General features: G+C 35.5%; 4 protein-coding genes across 4 annotated transcripts; all 4 read right to left on the bottom strand.

Annotated features, from left to right (window-relative positions):
• Positions 1 to 553: 553 nt before the first annotated feature.
• Positions 554 to 10,983, bottom strand: PLR1 (NAD(P)-linked oxidoreductase superfamily protein). Its single transcript, XM_086636096.1, has 9 exons — positions 10,793 to 10,983; positions 3,074 to 3,274; positions 2,771 to 2,999; positions 2,330 to 2,423; positions 1,972 to 2,095; positions 1,702 to 1,803; positions 1,327 to 1,478; positions 1,155 to 1,248; positions 554 to 833 (listed from the first exon to the last, which is right to left on the bottom strand). Exons 2-9 carry the CDS (start codon positions 3,209 to 3,211, stop codon positions 648 to 650), a joined length of 1,119 nt encoding a protein of 372 aa, XP_086492222.1. The 5' UTR covers positions 3,212 to 3,274; positions 10,793 to 10,983; the 3' UTR covers positions 554 to 647.
• A 4,219-nt stretch (positions 10,984 to 15,202) lies between these two features.
• LOC147544794 (uncharacterized) lies at positions 15,203 to 18,325 on the bottom strand. The gene is made up of 2 exons (XM_086638591.1): positions 16,094 to 18,325; positions 15,203 to 16,000 (listed from the first exon to the last, which is right to left on the bottom strand). The coding sequence occupies exons 1-2, from the start codon at positions 18,323 to 18,325 to the stop codon at positions 15,233 to 15,235; spliced, it is 3,000 nt and encodes a 999-aa protein (XP_086494717.1). The 3' UTR covers positions 15,203 to 15,232.
• Positions 18,326 to 18,367: 42 nt separating this feature from the next.
• LOC147544795 (uncharacterized) lies at positions 18,368 to 19,444 on the bottom strand. Its single transcript, XM_086635762.1, has one exon. The coding sequence runs from the start codon at positions 19,442 to 19,444 to the stop codon at positions 18,368 to 18,370; it is 1,077 nt and encodes a 358-aa protein (XP_086491888.1).
• A 560-nt stretch (positions 19,445 to 20,004) lies between these two features.
• Positions 20,005 to 23,397, bottom strand: LOC147544796 (uncharacterized). Its single transcript, XM_086637542.1, has 7 exons — positions 21,531 to 23,397; positions 21,313 to 21,447; positions 21,106 to 21,240; positions 20,895 to 21,032; positions 20,685 to 20,819; positions 20,483 to 20,608; positions 20,005 to 20,399 (listed from the first exon to the last, which is right to left on the bottom strand). Exons 1-7 carry the CDS (start codon positions 21,585 to 21,587, stop codon positions 20,016 to 20,018), a joined length of 1,110 nt encoding a protein of 369 aa, XP_086493668.1. The 5' UTR covers positions 21,588 to 23,397; the 3' UTR covers positions 20,005 to 20,015.
• Positions 23,398 to 25,670: the final 2,273 nt, after the last annotated feature.

Consider the following 25,670-nt stretch of genomic DNA (forward strand, 5'->3'; position numbering starts at 1 on the left):
GTGATATGTTCAGAAAGTATGTGGCCCTTAGAAAAAAAAAAGGGGGGGTGCGCCTTTAGGACTTTCAGTATCATCAGTTAGTAACTTCTAAATTAGGATTCCGTTTCCTACTCTGATTTAGAAACTACAATTTCACCCCCTTCTCAAACTTTTTCTATCTATAAACCTCTTTATATAGACATCTTCTCTCTTTACTCTTCCACATAAATTTCTCAAAGCTTTTCTTATCAAACATCCAATTCAATCTTCAACAATGCCAATATTCAGTTCCAAAGAGGGTAATGAAATCTGTGCTGATTACTTTGGTGATGAACTTGGCATTCCTCTGCCTCCTTATTCTTCATCAAACATGAAGACTACTACTACTACTACAAAGAAGACGCCAACTCTCGAAGAAGATCATCCCATTAGAAGGTTTCCCACTTCCTCCATGATCGAAAAGGACGTGAACAATAAAGTATATAATTCATTATTATCGTCACCGAACTTGTTCGTTTCGAAACTTTCATCTCTCACCAAATTCGAGCTATTTCTTTTGTTTTGTAGGTAGAAATAGATGAACTAGTTTTGCTTGATTTTGATTTGAAATATGTTATATATTACATTAATGATACATACATATATATATTTAGATTGAATAAATACCTTTATTGGGTTTGAAATATATTTTGGATCATCTTGCTAGGAGATTCTTGAGCTGCATATTCTAATTGAAGTATTTCATCCGAACTTAATCGCCAACCAAGGGCACCTAAATTCTCTTTCACTTGTTTTACTGTCTTCACTCCTGGTATAGGGACTGTGCCTTTGCAGATACACCAATTTATCGCAACCTAATCGGGGAAAAAAATATTACAGATTAAGACATAGAAGGGATAACTAAACTACACAATTAGGTGAAGTTTCCACTTCATAAATTTGGGTCATCTCTGATTCATCTAAATCTTACTGAAGGGTTAAAAATTGTTGAGCCACACGTTCTCGCGACTCAAGTCCATGTTAAAATTTGGAAGCATAACAATTAACATAGATCAGACACCGAGTCAGATCATAGATATAAAACATAAAAAATCAAACTACCCCAATATGGGGATTATGAGTTTTGTAGAAAATCTCAAAATACGGAAATTACTAAGAGGAGTTTGAGGAAATACTTGAGGTATGGTTTTTCCCCTCCTTTTGGAAATTTCGTTTAGCGCTCTTAGTAAGGGCTCCAAACCAGGAAGAATTTGTCTGAACAGAATACCCCTGTAAAAGAAGAAATCTGACTTTCGTTCAAGAATACTATTTATAATGAAAAATGAGACGAAAATAGAAGTTTACTACCTTGGTCCATTTGGAAGATTAGACGAAGTATATTTTCCAGTAAGCATTCCAAGACCAAGAGGACTGTATGAAATCAATCGAATACCAAGAGAATCACATATTTCCTTGATCTCCTTCTGATCATTCCCAGTACTTAGCAACGAAAACTGCACCTGCCGTCAAAAGAGTTCGCAACATTAGTATTTCAGTCAATTAAACAAGTTAAGATATAGATTAGTACAACCCTAAACGTAGCTTTTTGAATAACGAAACACCAAAGTTTATTATGGTCGAAAATGCAGTAAATCAAAGCAGAATCTTTATCACAATATATAAAACAAGCCTTTCACCATTCACAACATAGGTCGAAATTGACTTTAAAGATGTTGATTGTACCTGAGCTGAGCATAGGGGAACACCTCGCAATTTAAGGTATTCATGAATCTTAACAAGTTGTTTCGGTCCGTAATTGCTCACACCAACGGCTCGGACTAAACCCTGGATCACCATAAAATTAAAACTATATTAATCTCATGGAGTAGTAGAAAATCAAACTGAGAGCCAACGGTTAATTAGAAAGGCACTCTCAAGCTAGTTTCACTGAGAAAGAAAATCTCATTCGTCGACTTTAATTGTACATGAGCTCGAGTGAGTTAAAACAATAACCTTCTCATACATTGCAACAAGACCATCCCAGAGAGCCATTTCTTGCAAAGGAGCATACTTTGCCGTTGACCAGTGTAATTGTCCTATGCCAATCTGTTCAATTTGCATTCTATCTAATGATGACCTGTCACACGAGTTTTCTTCTCCGATTTAGCAAAAACCCGAAAATAAAAACACACAAGAACAGATTAATAGTGCTGGTGAAAGAATAATGTTTGAAGAAATTGTCGAATTGATTGAAGTTGGTCAAAGGTTCGAATAAATTGGAGATCATAAATGAGAAATAAAAGATGTCAGAATCTATAGAACAAACATTCACAGGATAATGAAGTCAACTATATGCGTCAAGAAAGCATACTTGCAAGCTTTTACGAACTGTCCCGGTGTAACGCGCCAAGGATATGGAGCAAATTTTGTAGCAATCACAATATCATCTCGTACCCGGCTTTTTCCTGATTGATATACATCTCTTCCATTTCAATTATTGATTAGATTAGTCTATTCAAGAATTGTCTTCCGAACATGGATATAATCATGACGCGAATTCACATCATTCTGAAAGTTAAGAACCTACCAAAGGTTCACAAAGAAACCAACACTCTAACTTGTGACAAAACTCTGATATAGTAGAAAGTTTAGGTTTCGATACACGACTATGCAGTCATCATGGAGATCATGACGACAAAAGAGTAAACCTTGATTGTCATGTGGAAACAATGAAATGGAGGGGTAGCTTTAAATGTCATTCATTTCGAGAAAATAATTGCTTAGTAAGCGACATTTACTAGTTCTCTCTGACCTTGGTATTCTTGGATGAACTTTCCAAGAAGCTTTTCGCTCTGCCCGTTTAGTTTCCCAGTCCCATAGGAATCGGCTGTATCAAAGAGATTTATACCATTATTGACTGCAATATTGAAGGTGGCTTGAAAATCATCATCCATGTTTTCCTGATATCCCCATAGTAACTGGTTCCCCCAAGCCCAAGTCCCAAACCCCATTGGAGAAACAGTCAATGGGCCCATCTTTACCTGCCAATGAAACATCTCGATAAGATCCTCAACTTTCTAGTACTGAATTTTACCAAATAGCACCAGTAATATACCTTCTCCCATGGCCAAAAAAGAGGAGGTCCGAAGCGAGGAATGTTGATCTCTTTGAATGATGAAGATGAGCTTCTAGTTTCATTTGTATCACTATTACGGCAAAAGTATGCAGATGGTGTAGCGACCAAGAAAGCCATGATACTCCTTTATGCTTCAGCTCAAGTCTTAGCAGCCATGTCGATTGCACATTAACCTATTTTCTGAAGTTCAACAACAAACTAAGTACCCACCGTTGACATAGGAAGAAATAACCAAGAACCAAACGAAGCATCAAAGAAACAAAAGCGGGATGATATGATCATGAAACTTTACGATTATAAGAAAATAACGCATAAAAGCAGCATTCTTCACAATACTAAATGTCTGGAAATTGTACGACAAAGACAAGCAGGGGACGCACCAGGAACTTGTACACTAAGGGGCTGGGTTGTATAGGATTATGTGTTGTTCTCTGGTTATTAATCGATAAGTCGATTTCTCTCTGTCTTGGCTTGATTCGGACAGAGTTTCCTTTCTCTAACTTTATAGAGAGATAAACTATTAAAGAATAAAGATAAGTCAATATTCCTTCTTTCGGGCTAACCGAGATAGGTGTTTAATGTAGTCGAGGCAAGAATAAATTCTCTTTCCTTAAGACATTTTTACACCCCCGTAACAGTACCAAACGTTAGGGTGAATGCCTTCGGGATACAACGACTAACCTTTCAGAATTTTAAGATGGTACTTCTATATTCTGAAAGCGGGCGAACCTTTGTCAGTATTATGAGCTCTTTGACTGATGCGGATGATCTTCTAGATGCTTTGGAAATTCAGATTTCACTCGAGACTTCTTTCTTCCTTTTCCAGATATTCTAGTCTATCCAGAACCTCTAGAAAATACTTCTTTAATTAGATATTCTAGGCTAACCAGAACCTCTAATTGTTAGAAGGGAAGAGAAGAAGAGAATGAATTGAATTGATGTTCTAGACGACCTATGAAGAACTTCTTTCTTCCTTTTCTAGATATTCTAGTCTATCCAGAACCTCTAGAAAATACTTCTTTAATTAGATATTCTAGGCTAACCAGAACCTCTAATTGTTAGAAGGGAAGAGAAGAAGAGAAGAGAATGAATTGATTGAAAATGAAGTGGGTTTGGTGGGTTTATATAGGAATTGAATAGGTATAAGCTTTTGGGACACATCTCTAGAGTTTTGGGGACAAAACTCTTGGTTTTTAGGGACACAACTCTTTGAGGAGAGTTGGTTATATAACTGGGAATTTCGGGTGGGTTTTAGACCGTTGGATCTGCCTTCACAACTCGGGTGAAACAGCAGCCTTTAGATGATCGTGATCTGTCCCGAAACTGTCCCACAGTTGATCAAATGACCGTTAGATCGTAGCCCGGAGCGTGCCCGAACGCGGAAGGAACGCCTGACGTCAGATCGCGTGAAATCCCGCGCGATGAACGCTGACCGTCCAGATTGGCACGCGTCCTCTTCGCGCAAACGCCCCTCAACTTGACTTGTCCTCTTTGACGCTTTAGTACCTATTTCAACCGATCTTCGTTCAAACTTTAACCTTGAATTTCTCATTCATCCGGAATCGGATTTGAGTGATTCTTGGCTCTAAATTGAAGAGCTCGACGAGACGAACGCAATGGCGCGTTCCGTTTCTGAGTTTGACGAGTCGGCTCGAGCCAAAATTGGCTCCGATTCCAACAATCCCCCACATGAATGAAAATTCGAGGTTTACTATATACAAACATACTATACTGACATTCTGACACTGACAGAGCTCATAAGCGGAACTTCGCTGCATCGGAAGAAGGTAGTCTTTCGACTTTGAACCTTTCCTAGTGAATAACTACAAGGTCTACAAGGACGGCAGTGAACTTATCGTCTTGAACTGAGTCCTGGAAATTGTAAACCTGAATAGCTATCACACAGCTAATCCCTTACCGACTTAGGTTCTCGGTTGTGTTCATTTCGGCCCTGAACATTCCCGAATTCATGTGTGCTTTAGAGAAGTCGGCCTAGACGACCTTCCCACGGAACCGGCATCAATTCACACACATATAGGTTATCCGTAATAAGGTATCCTGCTATACCTCACGTTAGAATCAAGTTCTAAGTTTTCGGATTCATTAAAAGTTTAATGCTTAGCCTCTCAATGCAGGCAACACTGTTATCATCCTAGGAATGGGTAAGAGATAGAAATCTCTTACAGTGTTACTGTCGAGTCAGGATATAGCTTCAGTTGCCCTTTGAACCTAGATCGTGGGATCTCCAGTCATCTAGGTAGGGTTTCACCATGCCTTTACTCATTTACTTTAGGCGTTTTTGCCACATTCCCCTTGATGATGCAATTTCAACTCTCTTGTTCACCCTTGTTCTTTACGGATCCGCCAGGTAACTTAGGATTGAGCATAATTTTAATTTATGCATTCCTTGAGAGCAATTGCTTTACGGTGCTAGTCTATTTTATTTTGAATTCTCTAGACTTACCGTATTAGTGCCTACGCAACAACTACTTATGTTTATTGCGTGCACTGGCTTCAATCACAAACAAATATCCTCCAGGAAGTTCACCTACTTCCTTTGCTTTCTCCAAAACAATGTATCCATCAAGGCCTTTAGGATTACATTGTTGATCCAGCTATGCACGTCTGCCTCTAAGGATTTTGTGATATCGTAGCCCTTAGTGGTTTGTCATATCCACTGTTTTGTATCTGGGATTCGAGTGTTGTCCACATATCTTCGTTTTCTTTATGATATGTACAACCAATTAATACGAGTCTGCTCAGATACTTAAGAACTATTTGTTACTATGATAACTCTTTCTTGAATTTGTTCAAATTCAAGTATTTATGCTTATCGTGGTTTTTGAGCGGTTATTCTACCATTCTCTGTCTAACCATGCACTTCAGATTATCAATCATGAGTAACGATTCAATCTGGAAAAGCATCGAATCATATCTTCTTTAAACACTTTCTTATTCCTAACTAGTATTGTCTGTTCTTTTGAACAGATGATTCACGGTTGAATCTCGTTACTTAGTTTAGGATTAGGAGGAGAAGTTCTTTCCATTTGTGTTTTTCCAGATTTGTTGAGTGAATTGGAAATTCACGTCATTACTTATATTCACACACTTGATTTCCAACTCTTGTCACAACTTAGTGAATATAACCATAGTTCTTAACTCAATGAAACCTTATTGACCAAACACTCTTATTGGTTAAATCTGGTTTCCGAGGTACTCTATAATTTCCCTCTTTTTACGTCATTATGACGTTATATCTTCAGGAGAATTTGGAGTTCTATATGCCATTTTATTTCTTTATACTTGGCTTTTCGGTTCCTTCTCGGGTCCCCCCACATTTCAAGAGTATTTTCTCTTATTCGTCAACTTGGGTGGAATCTAATACTATTCCATATAGGGTACCGTTCAGATATGTAATAACATCTGCCCCCACAGTTCTAGGGTAACCATTGGATTCTCCTTTTTGACAAAACTATTTTCGTACACAATTTCTTTAGTGTAGTGTGTTTAGTTTTGTTCTATAACATGATGATTTATGATCATTAGAACCTTGAGATATAATACAAGGTGAGTTTCTCTTTTAACTCTTTCTTGAGTTATATGTCTTAATCATATATACTCCCTTGATAGATTTAAACTATCACATGATCAACAAAGTTATCATTACCTATTTTGTCCTTTATCGTCTCTAGATTTCGTTCATACTCTTGAATCGAAAATCTTACCAAGACCCTTGAATTTATTATTCGAGTCACGTCTGGACCGAATGATGTAATATTCAACTTTACGTCTTATCAACCTTAATTCTCTTGTCTATCCAAGAAGATTAGGTTGCCATGAGGATTTATAAGGACTATTCTGTAATGATACAGAACTAGGGACCTCCTTACAAAGACTTAAGGATTTATTTGTAATAACTCCTGATTTCGAGATTTTTCAGCCAAGGTCCTTCCGTTTAACACATCTGAGGATTCCTTGTAATTCTTAGACAGGCCTCAGGACCTTCTAGAGAAGTATTTACCGCCTGAATATGTTATTCGAAATAACTTACTTTCTCGAAGACAAGTTTGATTTCAGAATTTTGCATTCTTCGTCAACTTTGTATTCGAGAATGTTTCACGGAATTTTCATTATCTCAGACCGATGATTTCTTTCGAACAGTTCATCGTTTCGTAACTATTTGTAATATTCTGTCGTTGACCTTGTCTAACCGTTTAGGTTTTGATCTTTGTCTTGACATACTTCTCCGCTAACTTATGCGGTTGTCATCTTCGATTCGTTATCGAGTTGAACTTTTAGGATCATGTATTCATCATTGATCGTTCTCTGTATTCTCGATATACGGTTTCACACCCAGTATTTATGTCGATAATTGGTGGTCAAGGTGTCGTTTAGTTTTTCGATGTCTCTGTTATCGAGAAGATATTTTAAGAGTCATCAACTAAATCAACATTCCTGGTCACCATGGGTTGAACCTTATTTCTGTTCTTGGCTAATAGTAGAATTTTAGTGAAATACTTCACAAAGTTCATCGAGATTAGATTGATCATCGATTTTAATCTCCACTGATCGAGTTTTATCCCTTCTAATGTTCTGTGCTTTCATTATACCAAAAGAGTCGCCGTTTGATGAACTATGCCATTCTTGGCGTATATCTTGGCGAACGGAGATTCATACTCTCCATCTCAGTCGTTTCTCAAATCCTCAATCTTTTTATAAAGTTGAGTTTCTACTTTGATTTTATAAAGCTCGAACTTTTCGATTTCTTACACTTTAGTAAGTAATATAACAGAAACAAGTGGAGTCATCGATAAAGGTAATGAATTACCTTTTTCCACCTCATGTTTGAACAGAGTTCATTGTGAATTCAGTCTAAAGACTTGAACAACGTTTTAGTCATTTTTGACTATATACATGTTTGACATGTACGTCTTTGAGTAAATTTCGAGTTTCGGAATTTAACTCCAAGCTCATTAATTTCTTTAATGACTTATTATTCACATGTCCTAATCTTTCGTGACAAATATTGGAGGACTCAATAATATACGCATAATTATTAATTTTATTAATAATAGGTGCCTTCGGCATTACATGGGTAACATTTAATTGAAATAACCCCCCACATAAGTGGCCCTTTCCAATATACATCATTTTCTTAAATATGATAACGATATCTGACAGAAAGATTAGTCTGAACCCGTTCTCACTTAAAAGAGAACCAGAAATCAAGTTCTTTTGATTGTCTGGAGCATGGAGTACATCGGTCAAAGTCACCTCTATTTCGGAAGTGAATTTTAACACGATCTTTCCCCTTCCTTTTACTTGGGTGATCGAGCCGTTTTCCTTGAATAAGGTCTCTCCTTCGGCTACCTCTATATAGGAAGAGAATAGGCTTTTGTCACTACAAACGTGATGATTTGTCTTAGAATCGACCCACCATCTCTGGTTGTTAACCAGGTTATCTTCATGTGCCTCTGCACAGAGGTTCATTTTATGAAGTAGATCAAACGCCTTTTCGAACTCAGTAATCATTAGACGGTGATTCCGATTTTCGGTGTCTTTTGCTAATAAAGCTTGGTTATCGGCTTTTTCCCTTTGACTGTCATATGTGGAGTGACAATCTTTGGCTAGGTGGCCTCGCTTTCTACATTTGTAGCATTCGACAGGCCTTTGCCTTTTCCTCGACTTGCCTCGCTTCTGCTTCAGAGCGAAGTCAGTTCCCTTGAACATCTCTGGGTTTTCCACGTATGTGGTGTTAGGCTGAAGAACCCGTAGGGTGGTTCTTGTTCGTGCCATTTCCTTTTCTGAAACACACAGAAAGTAAGCCAAATTAATATCTTATAACCAGAGAAATAATCGCTATATAAAAATGTCTTAAGATTGTTGTTCTCTGGTTATTAATCGATAAGTCGATTTCTCTCTGTCTTGGCTTGATTCGGACAGAGTTTCCTTTCTCTAACTTTATAGAGAGATAAACTATTAAAGAATAAAGATAAGTCAATATTCCTTCTTTCGGGCTAACCGAGATAGGTGTTTAATGTAGTCGAGGCAAGAATAAATTCTCTTTCCTTAAGACATTTTTACACCCCCGTAACAGTACCAAACGTTAGGGTGAATGCCTTCGGGATACAACGACTAACCTTTCAGAATTTTAAGATGGTACTTCTATATTCTGAAAGCGGGCGAACCTTTGTCAGTATTATGAGCTCTTTGACTGATGCGGATGATCTTCTAGATGCTTTGGAAATTCAGATTTCACTCGAGACTTCTTTCTTCCTTTTCCAGATATTCTAGTCTATCCAGAACCTCTAGAAAATACTTCTTTAATTAGATATTCTAGGCTAACCAGAACCTCTAATTGTTAGAAGGGAAGAGAAGAAGAGAATGAATTGAATTGATGTTCTAGACGACCTATGAAGAACTTCTTTCTTCCTTTTCTAGATATTCTAGTCTATCCAGAACCTCTAGAAAATACTTCTTTAATTAGATATTCTAGGCTAACCAGAACCTCTAATTGTTAGAAGGGAAGAGAAGAAGAGAAGAGAATGAATTGATTGAAAATGAAGTGGGTTTGGTGGGTTTATATAGGAATTGAATAGGTATAAGCTTTTGGGACACATCTCTAGAGTTTTGGGGACAAAACTCTTGGTTTTTAGGGACACAACTCTTTGAGGAGAGTTGGTTATATAACTGGGAATTTCGGGTGGGTTTTAGACCGTTGGATCTGCCTTCACAACTCGGGTGAAACAGCAGCCTTTAGATGATCGTGATCTGTCCCGAAACTGTCCCACAGTTGATCAAATGACCGTTAGATCGTAGCCCGGAGCGTGCCCGAACGCGGAAGGAACGCCTGACGTCAGATCGCGTGAAATCCCGCGCGATGAACGCTGACCGTCCAGATTGGCACGCGTCCTCTTCGCGCAAACGCCCCTCAACTTGACTTGTCCTCTTTGACGCTTTAGTACCTATTTCAACCGATCTTCGTTCAAACTTTAACCTTGAATTTCTCATTCATCCGGAATCGGATTTGAGTGATTCTTGGCTCTAAATTGAAGAGCTCGACGAGACGAACGCAATGGCGCGTTCCGTTTCTGAGTTTGACGAGTCGGCTCGAGCCAAAATTGGCTCCGATTCCAACATTATGGGCTACTCTAAAGAATGGAGTATTCTGTGCTAACTAGTATATATCCGAAAATAGCTACTAACATATTAAAACATCTAACCTGTCGAAAGACAAGGGGCAGTGACAGCATTAGAAGAATGTACCCGAAAAAGTAAGGAAGCGGCTCAAAACAAGCACACATATTGCAATTTCATAATACCATATCATTCCAAACCAAACAGATTGATTTTGCAAATTGGAAACGAAAAAAATGTTAAAAGACTACTAAACTTTACCTCATTTGTTTATACTTCAGCAAAAATATTCATATCATATTGATTACAATAAACAATTTTCTAATGTTTTGTGTTTTGACATTTTAACTCGTAGAAATTTAAGAGAGTAGAGGCTATTGCTTTTAAATTACTCAACAGAAATTAACAATTCTTGAGAAATCAAAACAGGAGCTAAAGCTTCAAACCCCACATTACTAACAAAATTAAATGCTATAACTTCACACAAAAGTTTATAGTTTGGATTAGAAAGACAAAGGAAAGGGGCTAAGTTACCATTTAATGAAAATCAGATAGTCATACCTGAAAGGAATCTGAAAGATAAAAGAATTGAAATTCTTAGAAATCAAAGACTTGGGTGTTGGATAATTTATAGAGTTGAACAAGCCTCAGAAGTTACGGAAACTAATATATTTGCCCTAGGATACTTTTAGAATTGGGTTCAATGTCTGTTTTCTGATATGGACAGTGAGGGGGAGAAGAATGACTGGTGCATTAACGGATTGAAGTGGGTGGAAGTAGATTTTGGGATAATTCCTTTTTGGCCCCCTTAAAGATGATCAACTCACCAAAATGGTTCCGTAAAGATGACCAGCTTCCTGTATGGCCCCCTTTTTGAGCTTTTGCGTTAGTCAATCTTAGTTAACTGCAACAATTGATTAAATCTTTCCCTTTTCCCCCCTCTTTAATAAATTCAGCCCTGTTTTTTTTTCTCTCAATCGTCGAAGGGTTGTTGCCTATTAGACACCTTGTTGGCAACTGATCAGTAGAAATTATTGCCTTTTCTCTTCCACCTCCACCACCACCATAATTATCTCTCTTCTCCATCATTATCTTCTTCATTTCCTCAATACGTACTATCTTACCCCTCTCTCTCTCTCTCTCTCTACAATGTTTGCTCTCTTCTCTCTACATTGTTTGCTCTCTCCGCAGTAGAGAGAGAGAGAGAGAAAAAAAAAAGTACCTTCGAGCTAGAGTTTCAAAGATACTCTAGTTCAAAGGTTCCATTAATGGAACCTTCATTTTATGTCGAAGGTATATCTTCTCATCTCTCTCTTCTCTATGACTTCTCTTTTTGTTTTCTCTCTCTCTCCCTCTTTCTCTCTCTTCTCTCTTTCTCCATTCCTCTATGCCTTTTCATTTCTTTCAGTAAATTTTGGGTGAAGGGCCTTCGTCGAAACTCTTTGTTTGGAAATCCAAACGAAGATGGAGTTTCTTCTACGGTTCTACTAGACTAAGTAGTATATTAGAACCAGACGAGGGTTCCAGCGAAGGGGCTCTCTCTTTCGCCGGAACATAGATGAGAGAAGAAGAGACTGAGTGAGAGAGAGAAAGAAAGAGAGAGGAGAGAAAAAAAAAGAGGGAAGAAGTCGTCGGAATTGATGGTGGGATGTCGTCGGAACTAGTAGTGGATGGCACCGGAATTGATGGCGGTAGTGGGAGAGGAAGAAGAGGGAAGAACAAGCTGAAAAGTATGATGTTTGGATGAAACAAAAAAAAAAAAAAACAAATTTTTGTTTTTATTTCCATCCAAATCTTTATTATGTACTTTATACTCCGAAAAATTTCATTATTTCTCCAAAGCACTAACCTCTAAATAATTGTATAATCTCGCTCATAGGCTTACAACCCTTGTTATTCCTTCTACTGGTGGGACACCTATACGATGACAAATACCTATTAAATGGCCATGGCAGCGACCTCAAAGTAACTAAAAGCATCGTTTAAATATTTGACAAATGGAGAAGACACCACCGAAACCAGATTTCAATGCACAGAGGAACATCATTGAAAGTTGTGCAATTTAATATTTGTACATATCATCATGCACTGCGGACCCTTCTACAGAGAGAGATACTAATAAAAGTCATAACAAATCGATTGCCACAATTCAAATTTCAAGAAATAGTAGGATATGATATTAAAAGTTACTCCATATTTTCTTGAAAAGGACATTCTCACGTCCTCTTCTCTGTGCCATATGACTATATCATCTCATCAGTCATCACCGTTAAAAAGTTATTCTCCGGGAAAATTTTTAGTTTTCCACCCTTTGATATGTTATTCTCCGGAAATTTTTCTTATTTTCCAAGACATCGACCATGCTAATTAGATAGATTACGAAATGTTAACAAGTAAAATTTTACTCTATAATGTAACTAAAAGGAATGTGCGACCTAACTCTAATATCCGAGTACATAGACCTTATATCTTTCATACAATATTAATGAGCTAGGGCGAGGCTTGGGCCTCCGAGGGCTCGTATCTCCATAGGCCTCAATTTTAATACTAAGTCGCTCGTCATCTCAACTCACCTCCAAAACATAAAAATTTATCCTCTGAGAATAATTTCATATGAGAGAAGGGAGATTTAGCAACCAAGAATATAATACGTTTAGGTTCTCTCAACTCACCGTCAATTGGTTTTAAGTTGGATTACTATAAACTTAACACAATATCATAGCTAGGTTATTTTGAGTTGGATTTAGCAACCAAAGTAATTTTTGGCCTCGCTACCGATCTACTATCAGTGGCGAGGCCAGAAATCATTTTCTATGGGAGCACATTTTTTAAGATAGTAGATAAAAGAAAACGATTAACAACAAAAAAACATTACTTTAATTGATTCAAACTATCATAATATATATATATACTAGGTTCCCACCGCGCCCTACGGGCGCGGTAGATCCCTCTTGGCTAACGCCGTTGTGGTTTATTACGTCCCGATTTTACGACAAAAGTGCTTTCGAGCATTCTCCGAGTATGCGTATAACGTGGAATCTATTTTGTGAGTTCACATCAAGTTGAGTGGAGCTTACCCAAGAAGTGGATGCACATTGCTGCCCATTTTAACACAATGTGGGGTCAGGCGAGTAGCTGTCATCCGAAATCATGTACTGATTTCGAATGAAATCACGTACTGATTTCGGATGCCAGGTAAACGCATGACACCAAAAGGTGTGAAAATGGCCAGATAATTATCTTCCACTTTAGTTGAGATAAAATTCGATTTGCATCTGGGTAATTAAAGGGATATCTGAGTGATAAAATTCGATTTGCATCTGGGTAATTTTAGTTGAGATAATTTAGGGCAAGATAATTATCTTCCACTTTCATTTGGTTTCAAGAAACCGTAAGTTTTAAGAAAGAGCCATGGGAAGTGGAAGTCGGTTAGGGAGATAGGAAAAATCGAATAAGTTTTAAGAAATAGCCATGGGAAGTGGAAGTCGGTTAGGGAGAGAGGAAAAATTGAATAAGGATTTTTTTTTTTTGTTGAATGGAATAGGGGTCTTCACTTCACCCACGACCATTCTTAGGATAAATTATATGTTAAATGTCCTGTTTTTTTTTTTTTTTGAAACATGTCAAATGACCTTAATAACTAATTTTAGTTGAGATAATTTAGGGCAAGATAATTATCTTCCACTTTCATTTAGTTTCAAGAAACCGTAAGTTTTAAGAAAGAGTCATGGAAACTGGAAGTCGGTTAGGGAGAGAGGAAAAAAATACATACAAAACTTGTACAGGAATTGAAAGTAGAAAAAAAAAAGAGCTTTTTACATATGCAAGTACAAAAATATTCTTAAACCACATAACAACTAATAAAGGAACACAATATATTCAATAACTTAGAAAGAAAGATTTTTTTTTTTTTTCGAAAGAGCAAAAAATATCATATAAATGAAATAAATGCAAAAAAAAAAGACTCAAACATATGACATTAATTTCCTCTCTCCCGGGATTTGGTTAGTTATATTTGTAAATAACATGGACTGATTCTTTTATCTTCATAGTAGAACAAATTAATTACACAAAATAATAAGGAAATACAACTTCTTGGGTAAGCTCCACTCAACTTGATGTGAACTCACAAAATAGATTCCACGTTATACGCATACTCGGAGAATGCTCGAAAGCACTTTTGTCGTAAAATCGGGACGTAATAAACCACAACGGCGTTAGCCAAGAGGGATCTACCGCGCCCGTAGGGCGCGGTGGGAACCTAGTTTTCATTTTTTTCACGGTGAAAATTTAGTTTTCAGGTATTAATTGTAAAAAAAATAAATTTATTTTTGGTTATTAATGAAATTGAAAGATAACTAAAGTAGCACCTAGCAACCATAACAAAATAGATAATCTATTTTTAATTCCAAGTAAAACTAAAAAAAATAATAATAATCTTAAAAAATGTTGAATCATCATAACAGTACTTTTGGATGGACGACATTTGTCGATGTACATGCATTTTTATCTTCTGACAACAATATATTCAATCTAGCAGCATCCGTAAAACAGGCACACGATGAGTGCACGTTTGGGTGAATGCACGACGCGTGTGACGTCTGACGGTTTGTGTATAGACAATGGTGTACATGAACACTGCGGCACATGTACACCTGACGTATGTTGTAGAACTCGGTCTATAAGTATCACTTTGACATCATCAACCTACGCTAAATTCTAGCTCGTCTATTCTCACAAAGGTGTTATTCAAAAGGGATCTAAATACTTTGTTTAGAAAGGAACCCATATTATTTCATGCACACCTAGTTCGTCAAAAATTTATTACAAATAAATTAACAAATAAAAGTATCGATGTGATATTAAAAAATCATAATACTTTATTTAGAAAGAAACCCATATAAATGCTCTTAAGCCAAACATAAATGTTCGTAGTGGAACACAGTATTTCCAATAAATGAAATAATATTTAAATGTACGTTGAAAACAAATAAAATAAATTTATAAAAGAACTTCATTATAAACCACATTTGTTGTAGTATTTGGTTCAGCTTCAGGAAGTAATATATGTAACTTGGTGGTGGAAGTGCATCTTGATAAAGCCACGTATAACTGCCCATGGCTAAATACAGGAGTACGCAAATCAATCCCGACAAATTTAACAGATTGACCCTGCGATTTATTTATTGTCATCCCATAAGCTAGTTTAACTGGAAATTGGCGTCTGCTGAATTGGACGTTGAAGTCTGAAGAGGTAGGTGTTAGAGAAATTCTCGGAATAAACACCAAGTTACCAACTTTATCTCCATTTAAGATTTTCGCTTCTATCACACGATGTGAACATCTTACAACCATCAATCGCGTGCCATTACACAATCCATCTTTAGGAGAAAGATTTCGTAACAACATTATGGGACAACCAACTTTTAAGTCTAACTTAAAAGGTGGAAATCCTGCAGGATTTAAAGAATTAAGAAACTCATTAGGATAACGAACATCTAAAGCGTAGTTGTTAACTTCGCTTTCCTCCATTTTATCTGCAGCAAGATAAGTTACTACTTCTCCGGGAGATATACTCAAAGCCGCGTCGTTGATTACAGATACATCTTCATTGCGTGCAGCAAGAATTGTTCTCTCAGTCAAATATTCAGTTGTTACGGTTCCATTAATATGTAACTCAGGATAGATAGCTGAAATAAGTTCATGGAGACTTCGACTTCTATTAATAAATGTTGGTAAATCTAGGATCTCTTGTGGATTTGTCCCAACCTACAAAAAGTGAAAAGATACCTTGCAAGTTCATATATTATATATGTATGTTGAAAAAAAATATAAATAATTTGTATTTAAAGAATGTCATACCTCGAGTAAGAAGTTTGCAAAATTTTGGTGTCCAGGTTCATCAGATCTTAACCTCATGTTCTGAGCAAGGGTTAACACATTAATCGCATGCCAAAGAGGTGATCTCCGTAGTGAAGCCCCAACTATCTGCTCTCTTACACCTTTTGGGATTACAGGAAGTATTTGACGAAAATCGCCACCCAAAACAACTGTTATACCACCGAAAGGTCTATTGTCATCACGAATATCTTGAAGAGTTCGACTAACAGCCTCAACGCAATACCTATGTTGCATTGGTACCTCATCCCATATAATAAGTTTCGTTTCCTTAAATAGCTCAGCATGTGGTGATTGTTTACTGACGTTACACATTGAATCTTCGTGTACATCCAAAGGAATACGAAATGTTGAGTGAGCAGTTCTACCTCCAGCCAATAATAACGAAGCAATGCCCGAAGATGCAACAGTAATGACTATATCACCACGAAATCGACAACTTGCAGCTAAAGTATTGTATAGGAATGTTTTGCCTGTTCCAGCTCCACCACTTAAGAAAAATATAAGTCCTTTATTCTGGTTAACAGAATCAATAATATCTCTATAAGCGGCTCTTTGTGAATCATTAAGACGTTCAACACTGGAAACTACATTTGACTCGTGAAGAGATATACGAAGTTGCGTATGCTCCCAAATCAACCTATTTTCAGGAATTTCGCTCCATATTTCACGTGATTGTGGCATAGTAGGAAAATGTTCATTGAGTTTTTTCCCAGTTTCTACCAGTAATTCATTTATTAAGTACAACCCGTAATCAAGTATTTGATCCTCAGTAGGATTTGCAACTCCACGTGTTGTCCGGAGAACATGCGCAAGATCGTCGCATATGTCTTTCGCAAACCTATCCCATAATAAATGTGGATTTAATGGATGACACTCCAGAAGAAGTGTACAAAAAAGTCTTCTCAATTGGTGACCACTATTCATTCGAGCAGCTTCTTCTAAACACTGTATCCACTCTCCATCATCCTCCAAAAGTCCACGTGCAACACATGCTTGTTTGAATGTATCATAGATTATCCCATCAAAAGTACGTAAACACTCAAACGATTTTGGCCCTCTTACAACTGCTAGCAACAACCTCAAGTAGAATCTCTCACCTGCATTAGGACTAACAAAATACATCCTTCCTATTGCGGAACCCTTCTGCCTTACTTTCCAAATTTTTAGAGTTTTGTGCCACACAAAGTATTGCGGAAATTCTTGATAAGTGTAGGCTCGAGCTGTTGGATAAGATTCACAACACGAAAAAAAAACCATTAATGTTGATTTTTGTTGTGCAGCTCTAGATTGAATAACTTCCGCTCCCTCATTAGGATTAAAAAGCACATGATGCATCCCTGGGAGATGTACAGCCAACCTTACAACAGGCGGATACTCTTCATGTAATAAAAAACCGAAAATTTTCCATGCAGCTTCCGGTGGGGCAATGTACCTTGAATCAAGGTATTGTCGAATCTCATCGATCCATCCAATAATCATAGTCGTGCGATCACCTCCTTTGTAAATATACTTGTGAATATATTTCACACATCGTACACTCGCACAAACTTCTACATTTATGTGACAATCAAATTGCCTAGAAAGATATGGATTGTAAGGCACTACATTTCTATTGTCAACTGATTGCCCTCTGACCGTAAAAATTCGACCGTCATTACGACGACGGTATATAGGATAACCATCTTCTCCAAGAGTGGTGGCATTTGTAAATGTACGTGGATATCCTTTTGTGCATTTTCCTTTGCTCATACATGACGCATTCGGTCTCTGATTTCCACACGGACCATGAAGCATACAATTTTTTACTGTGTGGAATAGGGCCGGATCTTCTAACTCATTTGGTAATTCTGCACAAACTAATTTGTCAACCTGATCGATTGTATGAATTTTATCTGAATCTTGAAGAAATATAAGTGCATGCATATGAGGTAATCCACGTTTCTGAAATTCAATGGTATAAACATGAGCAACATATTTCCCAAAGACTTCATTTTTTTTAATTTCTTTCATTAATTGCTTCCTTTTCAACTCAAAGACCCTTGCAACCAGATCAGGTCTATCTATAGCAGTTTGGTTCGGCAAAAGAGAAGATGTTATTTCCGGCCAATTCGGATTCGCAGTCATAGTGAGAAATATATCAGGATGATGATTGTAACGTGTGATCGCCATTGAATCTTGATATATTTCAAACATATGTCGTGTCCCGCCAGTAAAAGAAGAAGGCAAAATGAATCGTTAACCAACTTGATCGGGACGCAAACCATCATCTGCTATATCTGTTAACCCGTTGTAAAGTTCAGATCGCAACACAGATTGATAACACCGAATAAAATTCAATCTGTTCTGCTCAGTCGAGGCCCATGCATCTACCAAAAATTCTTGGAATAATTTTCCAGCTCGTAATATGGTTAAGTATTCAGAGGTTCGTTGAAAAATTCGATAACTGAAATACTGCATTTGGGTCAGCCTTTCAGTACTCGGTCGATCATGTTTAACGTCCCACTGCTTAAGTTCAGGATCCCAACCTAACTCACCATAAGGAAATAACAACACGTAATGCAACGGTAAATATGCCGGATGACATTCTGATATACGCATCAACTGCGAGTCTCCCCTCAAATGTAAAATAATATCCCTAGACTTAGATGTTTCAGTCCCATCTCCAGGCAATATAACTGCAATCTCATCAACTAAAGGTAGATTATAACGTCGTCTATCAGTTGCAACACTGTAATGAAGGTGAACAGGTATATTTTGCTCAGGTGAATTAATTCGTTGGAGAACTGAATGAGCCTGACGATACACTGGGAAAAATACGTTATTAGCCAATAATGTGTTTTGAATCATTTCAAACACATTAACATCAAGATCTTCATTTCTTCCACTTCGAATCTTTAAAGCTTCTGAAGGATCATAAATATATAATTGAGCATATGACCCATCAGTTTCTTCAACTGGTTCTAATGATCCCGTTCTATGACGCAATTCTCCATGTATCGTGAATGACGTAGGACCCCTTCCCTGTAAAATTCTCGGTTCTAGTGTGCACCCTAGACTGGTAAATGCATTAGATGCATTATATCGCCGAATATTATTTCGAAAGCGCACTGATGTTTCATCGTTACCCTCGTACAATGCTTTCAGAGATTCAGGTGGTTCACGGAGAGTAGGTAGACGAATTTTCCCTTGCAAACAATATGTTCCAAATAAAGGATTTCTGATAGACGAAGTAGTTAATTTTTCATCGATCCAATGTAAAGCTCCACAGTGAGGGCACGCTATATTCATCCGACCTAAAGAATGACGCCCCATAGAGCTACTAATAATGAATGTTGTTACTTGACAACGAGTACAAAAATATTCTTAAACCACATAACAACTAATAAAGGAACACAATATATTCAATAACTTAGAAAGAAAGATTTTTTTTTTTTTTCGAAAGAGCAAAAAATATCATATAAATGAAATAAATGCAAAAAAAAAAGACTCAAACATATGACATTAATTTCCTCTCTCCCGGGATTTGGTTAGTTATATTTGTAAATAACATGGACTGATTCTTTTATCTTCATAGTAGAACAAATTAATTACACAAAATAATAAGGAAATACAACTTCTTGGGTAAGCTCCACTCAACTTGATGTGAACTCACAAAATAGATTCCACGTTATACGCATACTCGGAGAATGCTCGAAAGCACTTTTGTCGTAAAATCGGGACGTAATAAACCACAACGGCGTTAGCCAAGAGGGATCTACTGAAAATTATTATCCAAAAACAAATTATTTTATATTATCCAAAACAAATTTTTTTTGGATAATAATTTTTTGTTGAAATTATTATCCAAAAGTTAAAAACAAATAAGATTTATATAGGCAATATCTTACCTTTTAATAATGAATATCAAGTTAAAAAGATAAAAAAAAAATTGAAATAAATAAAAGAAGTAAAAATTCAACAATTTGTACTTACATCTGGTTGTGCCACCCATTTCTCTTTTCGCAGACGTGATTGCTCTATTTGAAGGCGCTCGTGTTCTGATATTGTATGATTCTATTAAAAAGATTAAGATACACGAATCATCACAAAATTTTCTAATATTTATAACTTGACAAAATATAAGAGAATATGTCAATAGAACAACTACATCATTTTCATTTAGGAGAGATACTTCAGGGACATTTGACTGAGTAGCAGATGAAGTTCCTTCATCCAAACGGGTCAAATGATCTCCTAAACGGGGAATACGTTGTGCTATACTTTCATTCTACAAAACACATAAAAATCATACATTATTATTTACAATATATACATGGATAGAGTGTTTGATATAAAATTAGTGGTACTTACGACATGAGTCTCATTTTGATTTTCAGAACATACTTTAGGAGCTACATTAATAGTATTTGAACTTCCTTCACCGAAACGGGTCAAACGCTCTCTTGCACGTCGATTGCGTTGTGCAATAGTTTGGTTCTACATCATTAAAAAATACTTTTATAAAAATCAAACAATATATTTTGTAATTTGCATCATAGGGTTAGAAAGTTACATTGAGTTGTTCAACTCCATAATCAGAAGAGGTTTCCTCATCATGAACATTTGGTTGATTAACAACTGAATTTCTTTCATCTAAACGTGCAGAACGTTCTCTTGCACGACGATTGCGCTGAGCTATAGCTCGATTCTGAAATATTTTTAAAAAAAAATTAGTAAAAAATAATACATAGTAATAGGCGGATGAAAGAGTAAATGAAGTTACATTGAGTTGTTCAACTCCACGCTCAGAGGAGATCTCTTTGTTAGGAAAACTTGGTTGATTAGCAATCAAATTTCTTTCTAACCCTATACTTGCGGAACGCTCTCTTGCACGACGAATGCGCTGGGCTATAGTTCGATTCTGTAATATTAAAAATAAATTAGTAAAAAAATAATACATAGTAATAGGCGGGTTAAAGTTTAGATGTAGTTACATTAAGTTGTTCAACTCGACGCTCAGAGGAGATCTCAGTATCAAGAAAACTTGGTTGATTAGCAAACGAATTTGTTTCGTCTAAACGTGCAGAACGCTCTCTTGCACGACGATTGCGTTGGGCTATAGTTCGATTCTGTAATATTAAAAATAAATTAGTAAAAAATAATACATAGTAATAGGCTGGTTAAAGTTTAAATGTAGTTACATTGAGTTGTTCAACTCCATGCTCAGAAGAAATCTCTTCGTCAGAAAAACTTGGTTGATTAGCAACCAAATTTCTTTCATGTAAACGTGTCGAACGCTCTCTTGTACGACGATTACGTTGGCCTATAGTTCGAGTCTACAATTTGGAAAATGATATATAAATAGGATTAATTTTATAAGTATAATTCATGATTTGGTAAGAAAGTGTAATTGTCATACTTCTAAAGCGGCATCTTCATCTGGCGAGTCATGAGTATGATGTTGATGAGACGCCATATATAAGGAAAAACCTGCAGTTTAGCAATTTATATGAAAGCTTCGAATTTCCAAATATAAATTTGAAAAAAGTTCAACACAATAAATGGAGACAACTAATGTGAACATTTCAAGAGTCCTTACCAAAGAACTCGATCCTAACCTTGTTGAGTTCTTTGATATTCTAATAACAACTAAAACAGAATTATATAGTTTGCTTCCCAAATAAATAAATACAAAAAAAGAACTAAACTAAACAATAGTCTATGGTGATAGTATAGAGAAATAAAAAAGAGAAGAAATCAATCCTGAAAAACAACATATTTATTGTTAGATGTGCATGTAAGCAAAGAGAATGCAATATAAGAAGAAAGATAAAGAATTACACTAAAATTTGTAACTTAATCAAAAGAATCGTGTACTATGAAACTTCACCTGGATAAAAAAAAAATATGGAAAGTCTGGTCAGATAAAAGAAATATTACCATAAGTTCAATAAAAAGTCAAGAACTCAAAACGTTGTAAAGACTTTGAAAACTAATACATAAATCTGTAATCTTTTGCCGAACTTATTAGAACTATGTAAATCTGTAATTTGTTATTTATTTTCTTTGACATGAAAGAGATTATAATAAATCTACAATCTAGAATCTATGTGTATTTCCTATAAGTTATTTTTCTTTTTGCAACATCTTATATTCGATCAAAACCACACGATAAAACAAAATAGTGGGAACTATCCTAAAATAGATTATAGTCTATATGTAGTGTATTTCTTAGTCTAAAATAAAATAGTGGGAACTATCCTAAATACACATAAATCTACAGTCTATATGTTATCTAAAACAAAATAGTTTATGTGTATTTCTTGACCTGAAAGAGATTATAATATCTATTATCTATTATATAAAGCACAATGATCTTTTTTTAGCAGGGCCGTCGATTTATGTTTTGGATATTCGTGCCCGTTAGATTATAATCTTGAGTTTCTGAATCTAACGTCTAAGACACATCCCACGTATTCAGATTAGTAGTTAAAACCACCCATTAAACATGTGGGTACACAGAACCACCCATGTTTTTCAGAAAACTACTCGCACACGGTTATTGTTTTATCTCACGGTTAGTTTTAAATCTCAGATTTTATCGTGTGGTTTTGATCGAATAATTAGTTGAGTAACTGTTTCTTATCCTTAATTTTCTCCACTTACATGTTGTCCTCTATGTTTTCTCAATTCTTCATGAATCTCTCTTTGGTTTTTTTCTTTAACTGTGTATTCTGTTAATTTCAGAGAACTTTTTTTCCATTAGTTAATTCTCTCCTTTCTTTAATTTTTATGTTGGTAATTTAGTCTAATGTTATTATGTCTCTTTGTGTCAATGTCCTACAACAACTACCCCATTCAAGGAACCATCATGCTCTTCTCTTTGTTCAACTCACTGTGTAATTTATAGCATTTAAATTCATCTAAGTAAAAGAAATCCATCCATTGATGATCTCTACTTTTTATAGATTAAAGATGCTAAACCATCATGGAACCATCAATTTTCTGGTTAAGTCTCTGTAGCTCTCATTGGTAATGAATGTATCTTTGTGGTTCTCATTGGTAATGAATGTTCAGTATGTTATTTATTGTACTCCAAATAAACAATAAATGTTATTGTACTCCAAATAAACAATAAATGTAATTAAGATCTATTCATATTTGATGTATTTTTATTTGTCAATTATGACATTTTCTGGTCGTGTTTTTATAGCTAACATTCTCTAAAATTCAATGACCTTTTCTAATTTGAAAAGAAAGAAGTATATTGAATTGAAAAAAAGAATCTTGAAGGGGTTACAGACCACCCCCGTTACTTTCTCTCCCTTATTTTTCTCTTCATGTAGGTATTCAAGCATGATTTAATCTCCACCCAGGCTCTTCAAATTCACATTAATAGGTGAGGCCGTTACTTAGATGTCAGTTTCTAATTTATTATTTATGTAACATCCTTGAATTTGTCACGCCCCATCTATTCTCTATCCTTCGATATTTAAAATATTTACTGTGAGGGGTCAAATTATTTAAGACCCAAAAGATAGGCGCCACCAACTTGGACTAACACCCTATATATTGTGTAAATTATTTTTTTTGTTGTTGTTGAAAGATAGTGCAAATTGTCCTTTTTTTTTTGTTTAAACTCATTTGTTCAAAGTTCTATGAAGAGTGAATAAATCTGACTTTCTATAAAATTATATGTTTTTGTGGTCTTTAAAGAGTGAATTAATCTCTCTAAATCATTTGTTGTTTGTTATCTTTCAAAAGTACATCCCATCTCTTTTCACATCTAATATTTTGTCTTGAATGAATATTTATTTCTAACTATGTGATCATAAGAAAAAAAATAGTGGGAACTATCTTAAAACAGATTATAGTAAATCTATAGTCTATGTGTAAACAGTTTATAGTAAATCTATAATCTATGTGTATTTCTTAGGTTGTCTAAAACACCGAAAATTATAATTTGTGTATTTCTTAGGTTGTCTAAAACAGTTTATATTAAATCTATAATCTACAATTTATGTGTATTTCTTAGGTTGTCTATGTGTAAACAGTTTGTGTCTTACTAATTTCATTCAGATATGAGACCCGAAAATTAAAAAGATACAAAAGTAAGCAAGGAGAATGAAATATGAGAAGAGAGATGGAACCTGAAAAACGAAAAAGGCACCAAGTAAGCAACAAAAAGGTAGAAGATGGAGGGGAAGTAGAAGTGGGTCAGAGGGATGGAGAGACGAAGTAAAAGCTGGAAGAAGTAAGGTTTGGCCTCTATATGTGAATGAAGGAAGCAATCCTGAAAAACAATAAAATAAAAAGATTTAGATTAACATGGACCAAACAATAAAGCAATCCTGAAAAAATTATTTGGAATTATAAGCAAGGAGAATGAAATAGAAGAGAGAGATAATTTTTCCAAATTCAACTTTGATGATTTTTTGGCAAGGTCAAATTAACAGGAGAAGAAGACACAACATGAACACATCAAAGAATAAAAGAGAAATAAACAAAGAGATCAATGGGAGTGTGCTATTTTAACAAACATGTTATGTACAACTTGAATAGCTATTGCTCAATGGGAAAATTAAGAGAAGAAAAATTAAGCTCAATGGGAAAATTAAGAGAAGAAAAATTAAGAGAAGAAGACACAAATACAAAATTACATAATATACTCGAAATATAAACTTGAACTACTCTTGCTCGAGTAGATTGTATGTATTTATAACTTTCCCAGGGAGAAGATTGTGGAGTTATTAAAGGGATATCTGAGTGATAAAATTCGATTTGCATCTGGGTAATTTTAGTTGAGATAATTTAGGGCAAGATAATTATCTTCCACTTTCATTTGGTTTCAAGAAACCGTAAGTTTTAAGAAAGAGCCATGGGAAGTGGAAGTCGGTTAGGGAGATAGGAAAAATCGAATAAGTTTTAAGAAATAGCCATGGGAAGTGGAAGTCGGTTAGGGAGAGAGGAAAAATTGAATAAGGATTTTTTTTTTTTTGTTGAATGGAATAGGGGTCTTCACTTCACCCACGACCATTCTTAGGATAAATTATATGTTAAATGTCCTGTTTTTTTTTTTTTTGAAACATGTCAAATGACCTTAATAACTAATTTTAGTTGAGATAATTTAGGGCAAGATAATTATCTTCCACTTTCATTTAGTTTCAAGAAACCGTAAGTTTTAAGAAAGAGTCATGGAAACTGGAAGTCGGTTAGGGAGAGAGGAAAAAAATACATACAAAACTTGTACAGGAATTGAAAGTAGAAAAAAAAAGAGCTTTTTACATATGCAAGTACAAAAATATTCTTAAACCACATAACAACTAATAAAGGAACACAATATATTCAATAACTTAGAAAGAAAGATTTTTTTTTTTTTTCGAAAGAGCAAAAAATATCATATAAATGAAATAAATGCAAAAAAAAAAGACTCAAACATATGACATTAATTTCCTCTCTCCCGGGATTTGGTTAGTTATATTTGTAAATAACATGGACTGATTCTTTTATCTTCATAGTAGAACAAATTAATTACACAAAATAATAAGGAAATACAACT

Source organism: Eschscholzia californica, unplaced genomic scaffold (genome assembly GCF_041429995.1).
Source record: "Eschscholzia californica isolate CP2 unplaced genomic scaffold, dmEscCali1.0.p SCAF_4, whole genome shotgun sequence".
Classification (NCBI taxonomy): domain Eukaryota; kingdom Viridiplantae; phylum Streptophyta; class Magnoliopsida; order Ranunculales; family Papaveraceae; genus Eschscholzia; species Eschscholzia californica.

Coding starts and splice junctions, on each gene's coding strand:
- PLR1 (XM_086636096.1), bottom strand. CDS start 3,211: ATGGCTTTCTTGGTCGCTACACCATCTGCATACTTTTGCCGTAATAGT. Junction 3,000..3,073: donor TTTTTTGGCCATGGGAGAAG/GTATATTACTGG, acceptor TTTCATTGGCAG/GTAAAGATGGGCCCATTGAC. Junction 1,249..1,326: donor AATCTTCCAAATGGACCAAG/GTAGTAAACTTC, acceptor CTTCTTTTACAG/GGGTATTCTGTTCAGACAAA.
- LOC147544794 (XM_086638591.1), bottom strand. CDS start 18,325: ATGTTTGAAATATATCAAGATTCAATGGCGATCACACGTTACAATCAT. Junction 16,001..16,093: donor TTGCAAACTTCTTACTCGAG/GTATGACATTCT, acceptor CACTTTTTGTAG/GTTGGGACAAATCCACAAGA.
- LOC147544795 (XM_086635762.1), bottom strand. CDS start 19,444: ATGGGGCGTCATTCTTTAGGTCGGATGAATATAGCGTGCCCTCACTGT.
- LOC147544796 (XM_086637542.1), bottom strand. CDS start 21,587: ATGGCGTCTCATCAACATCATACTCATGACTCGCCAGATGAAGATGCC. Junction 21,241..21,312: donor ATGGAGTTGAACAACTCAAT/GTAACTACATTT, acceptor TTAATATTACAG/AATCGAACTATAGCCCAACG. Junction 20,820..20,894: donor GTGGAGTTGAACAACTCAAT/GTAACTTCATTT, acceptor AAAATATTTCAG/AATCGAGCTATAGCTCAGCG.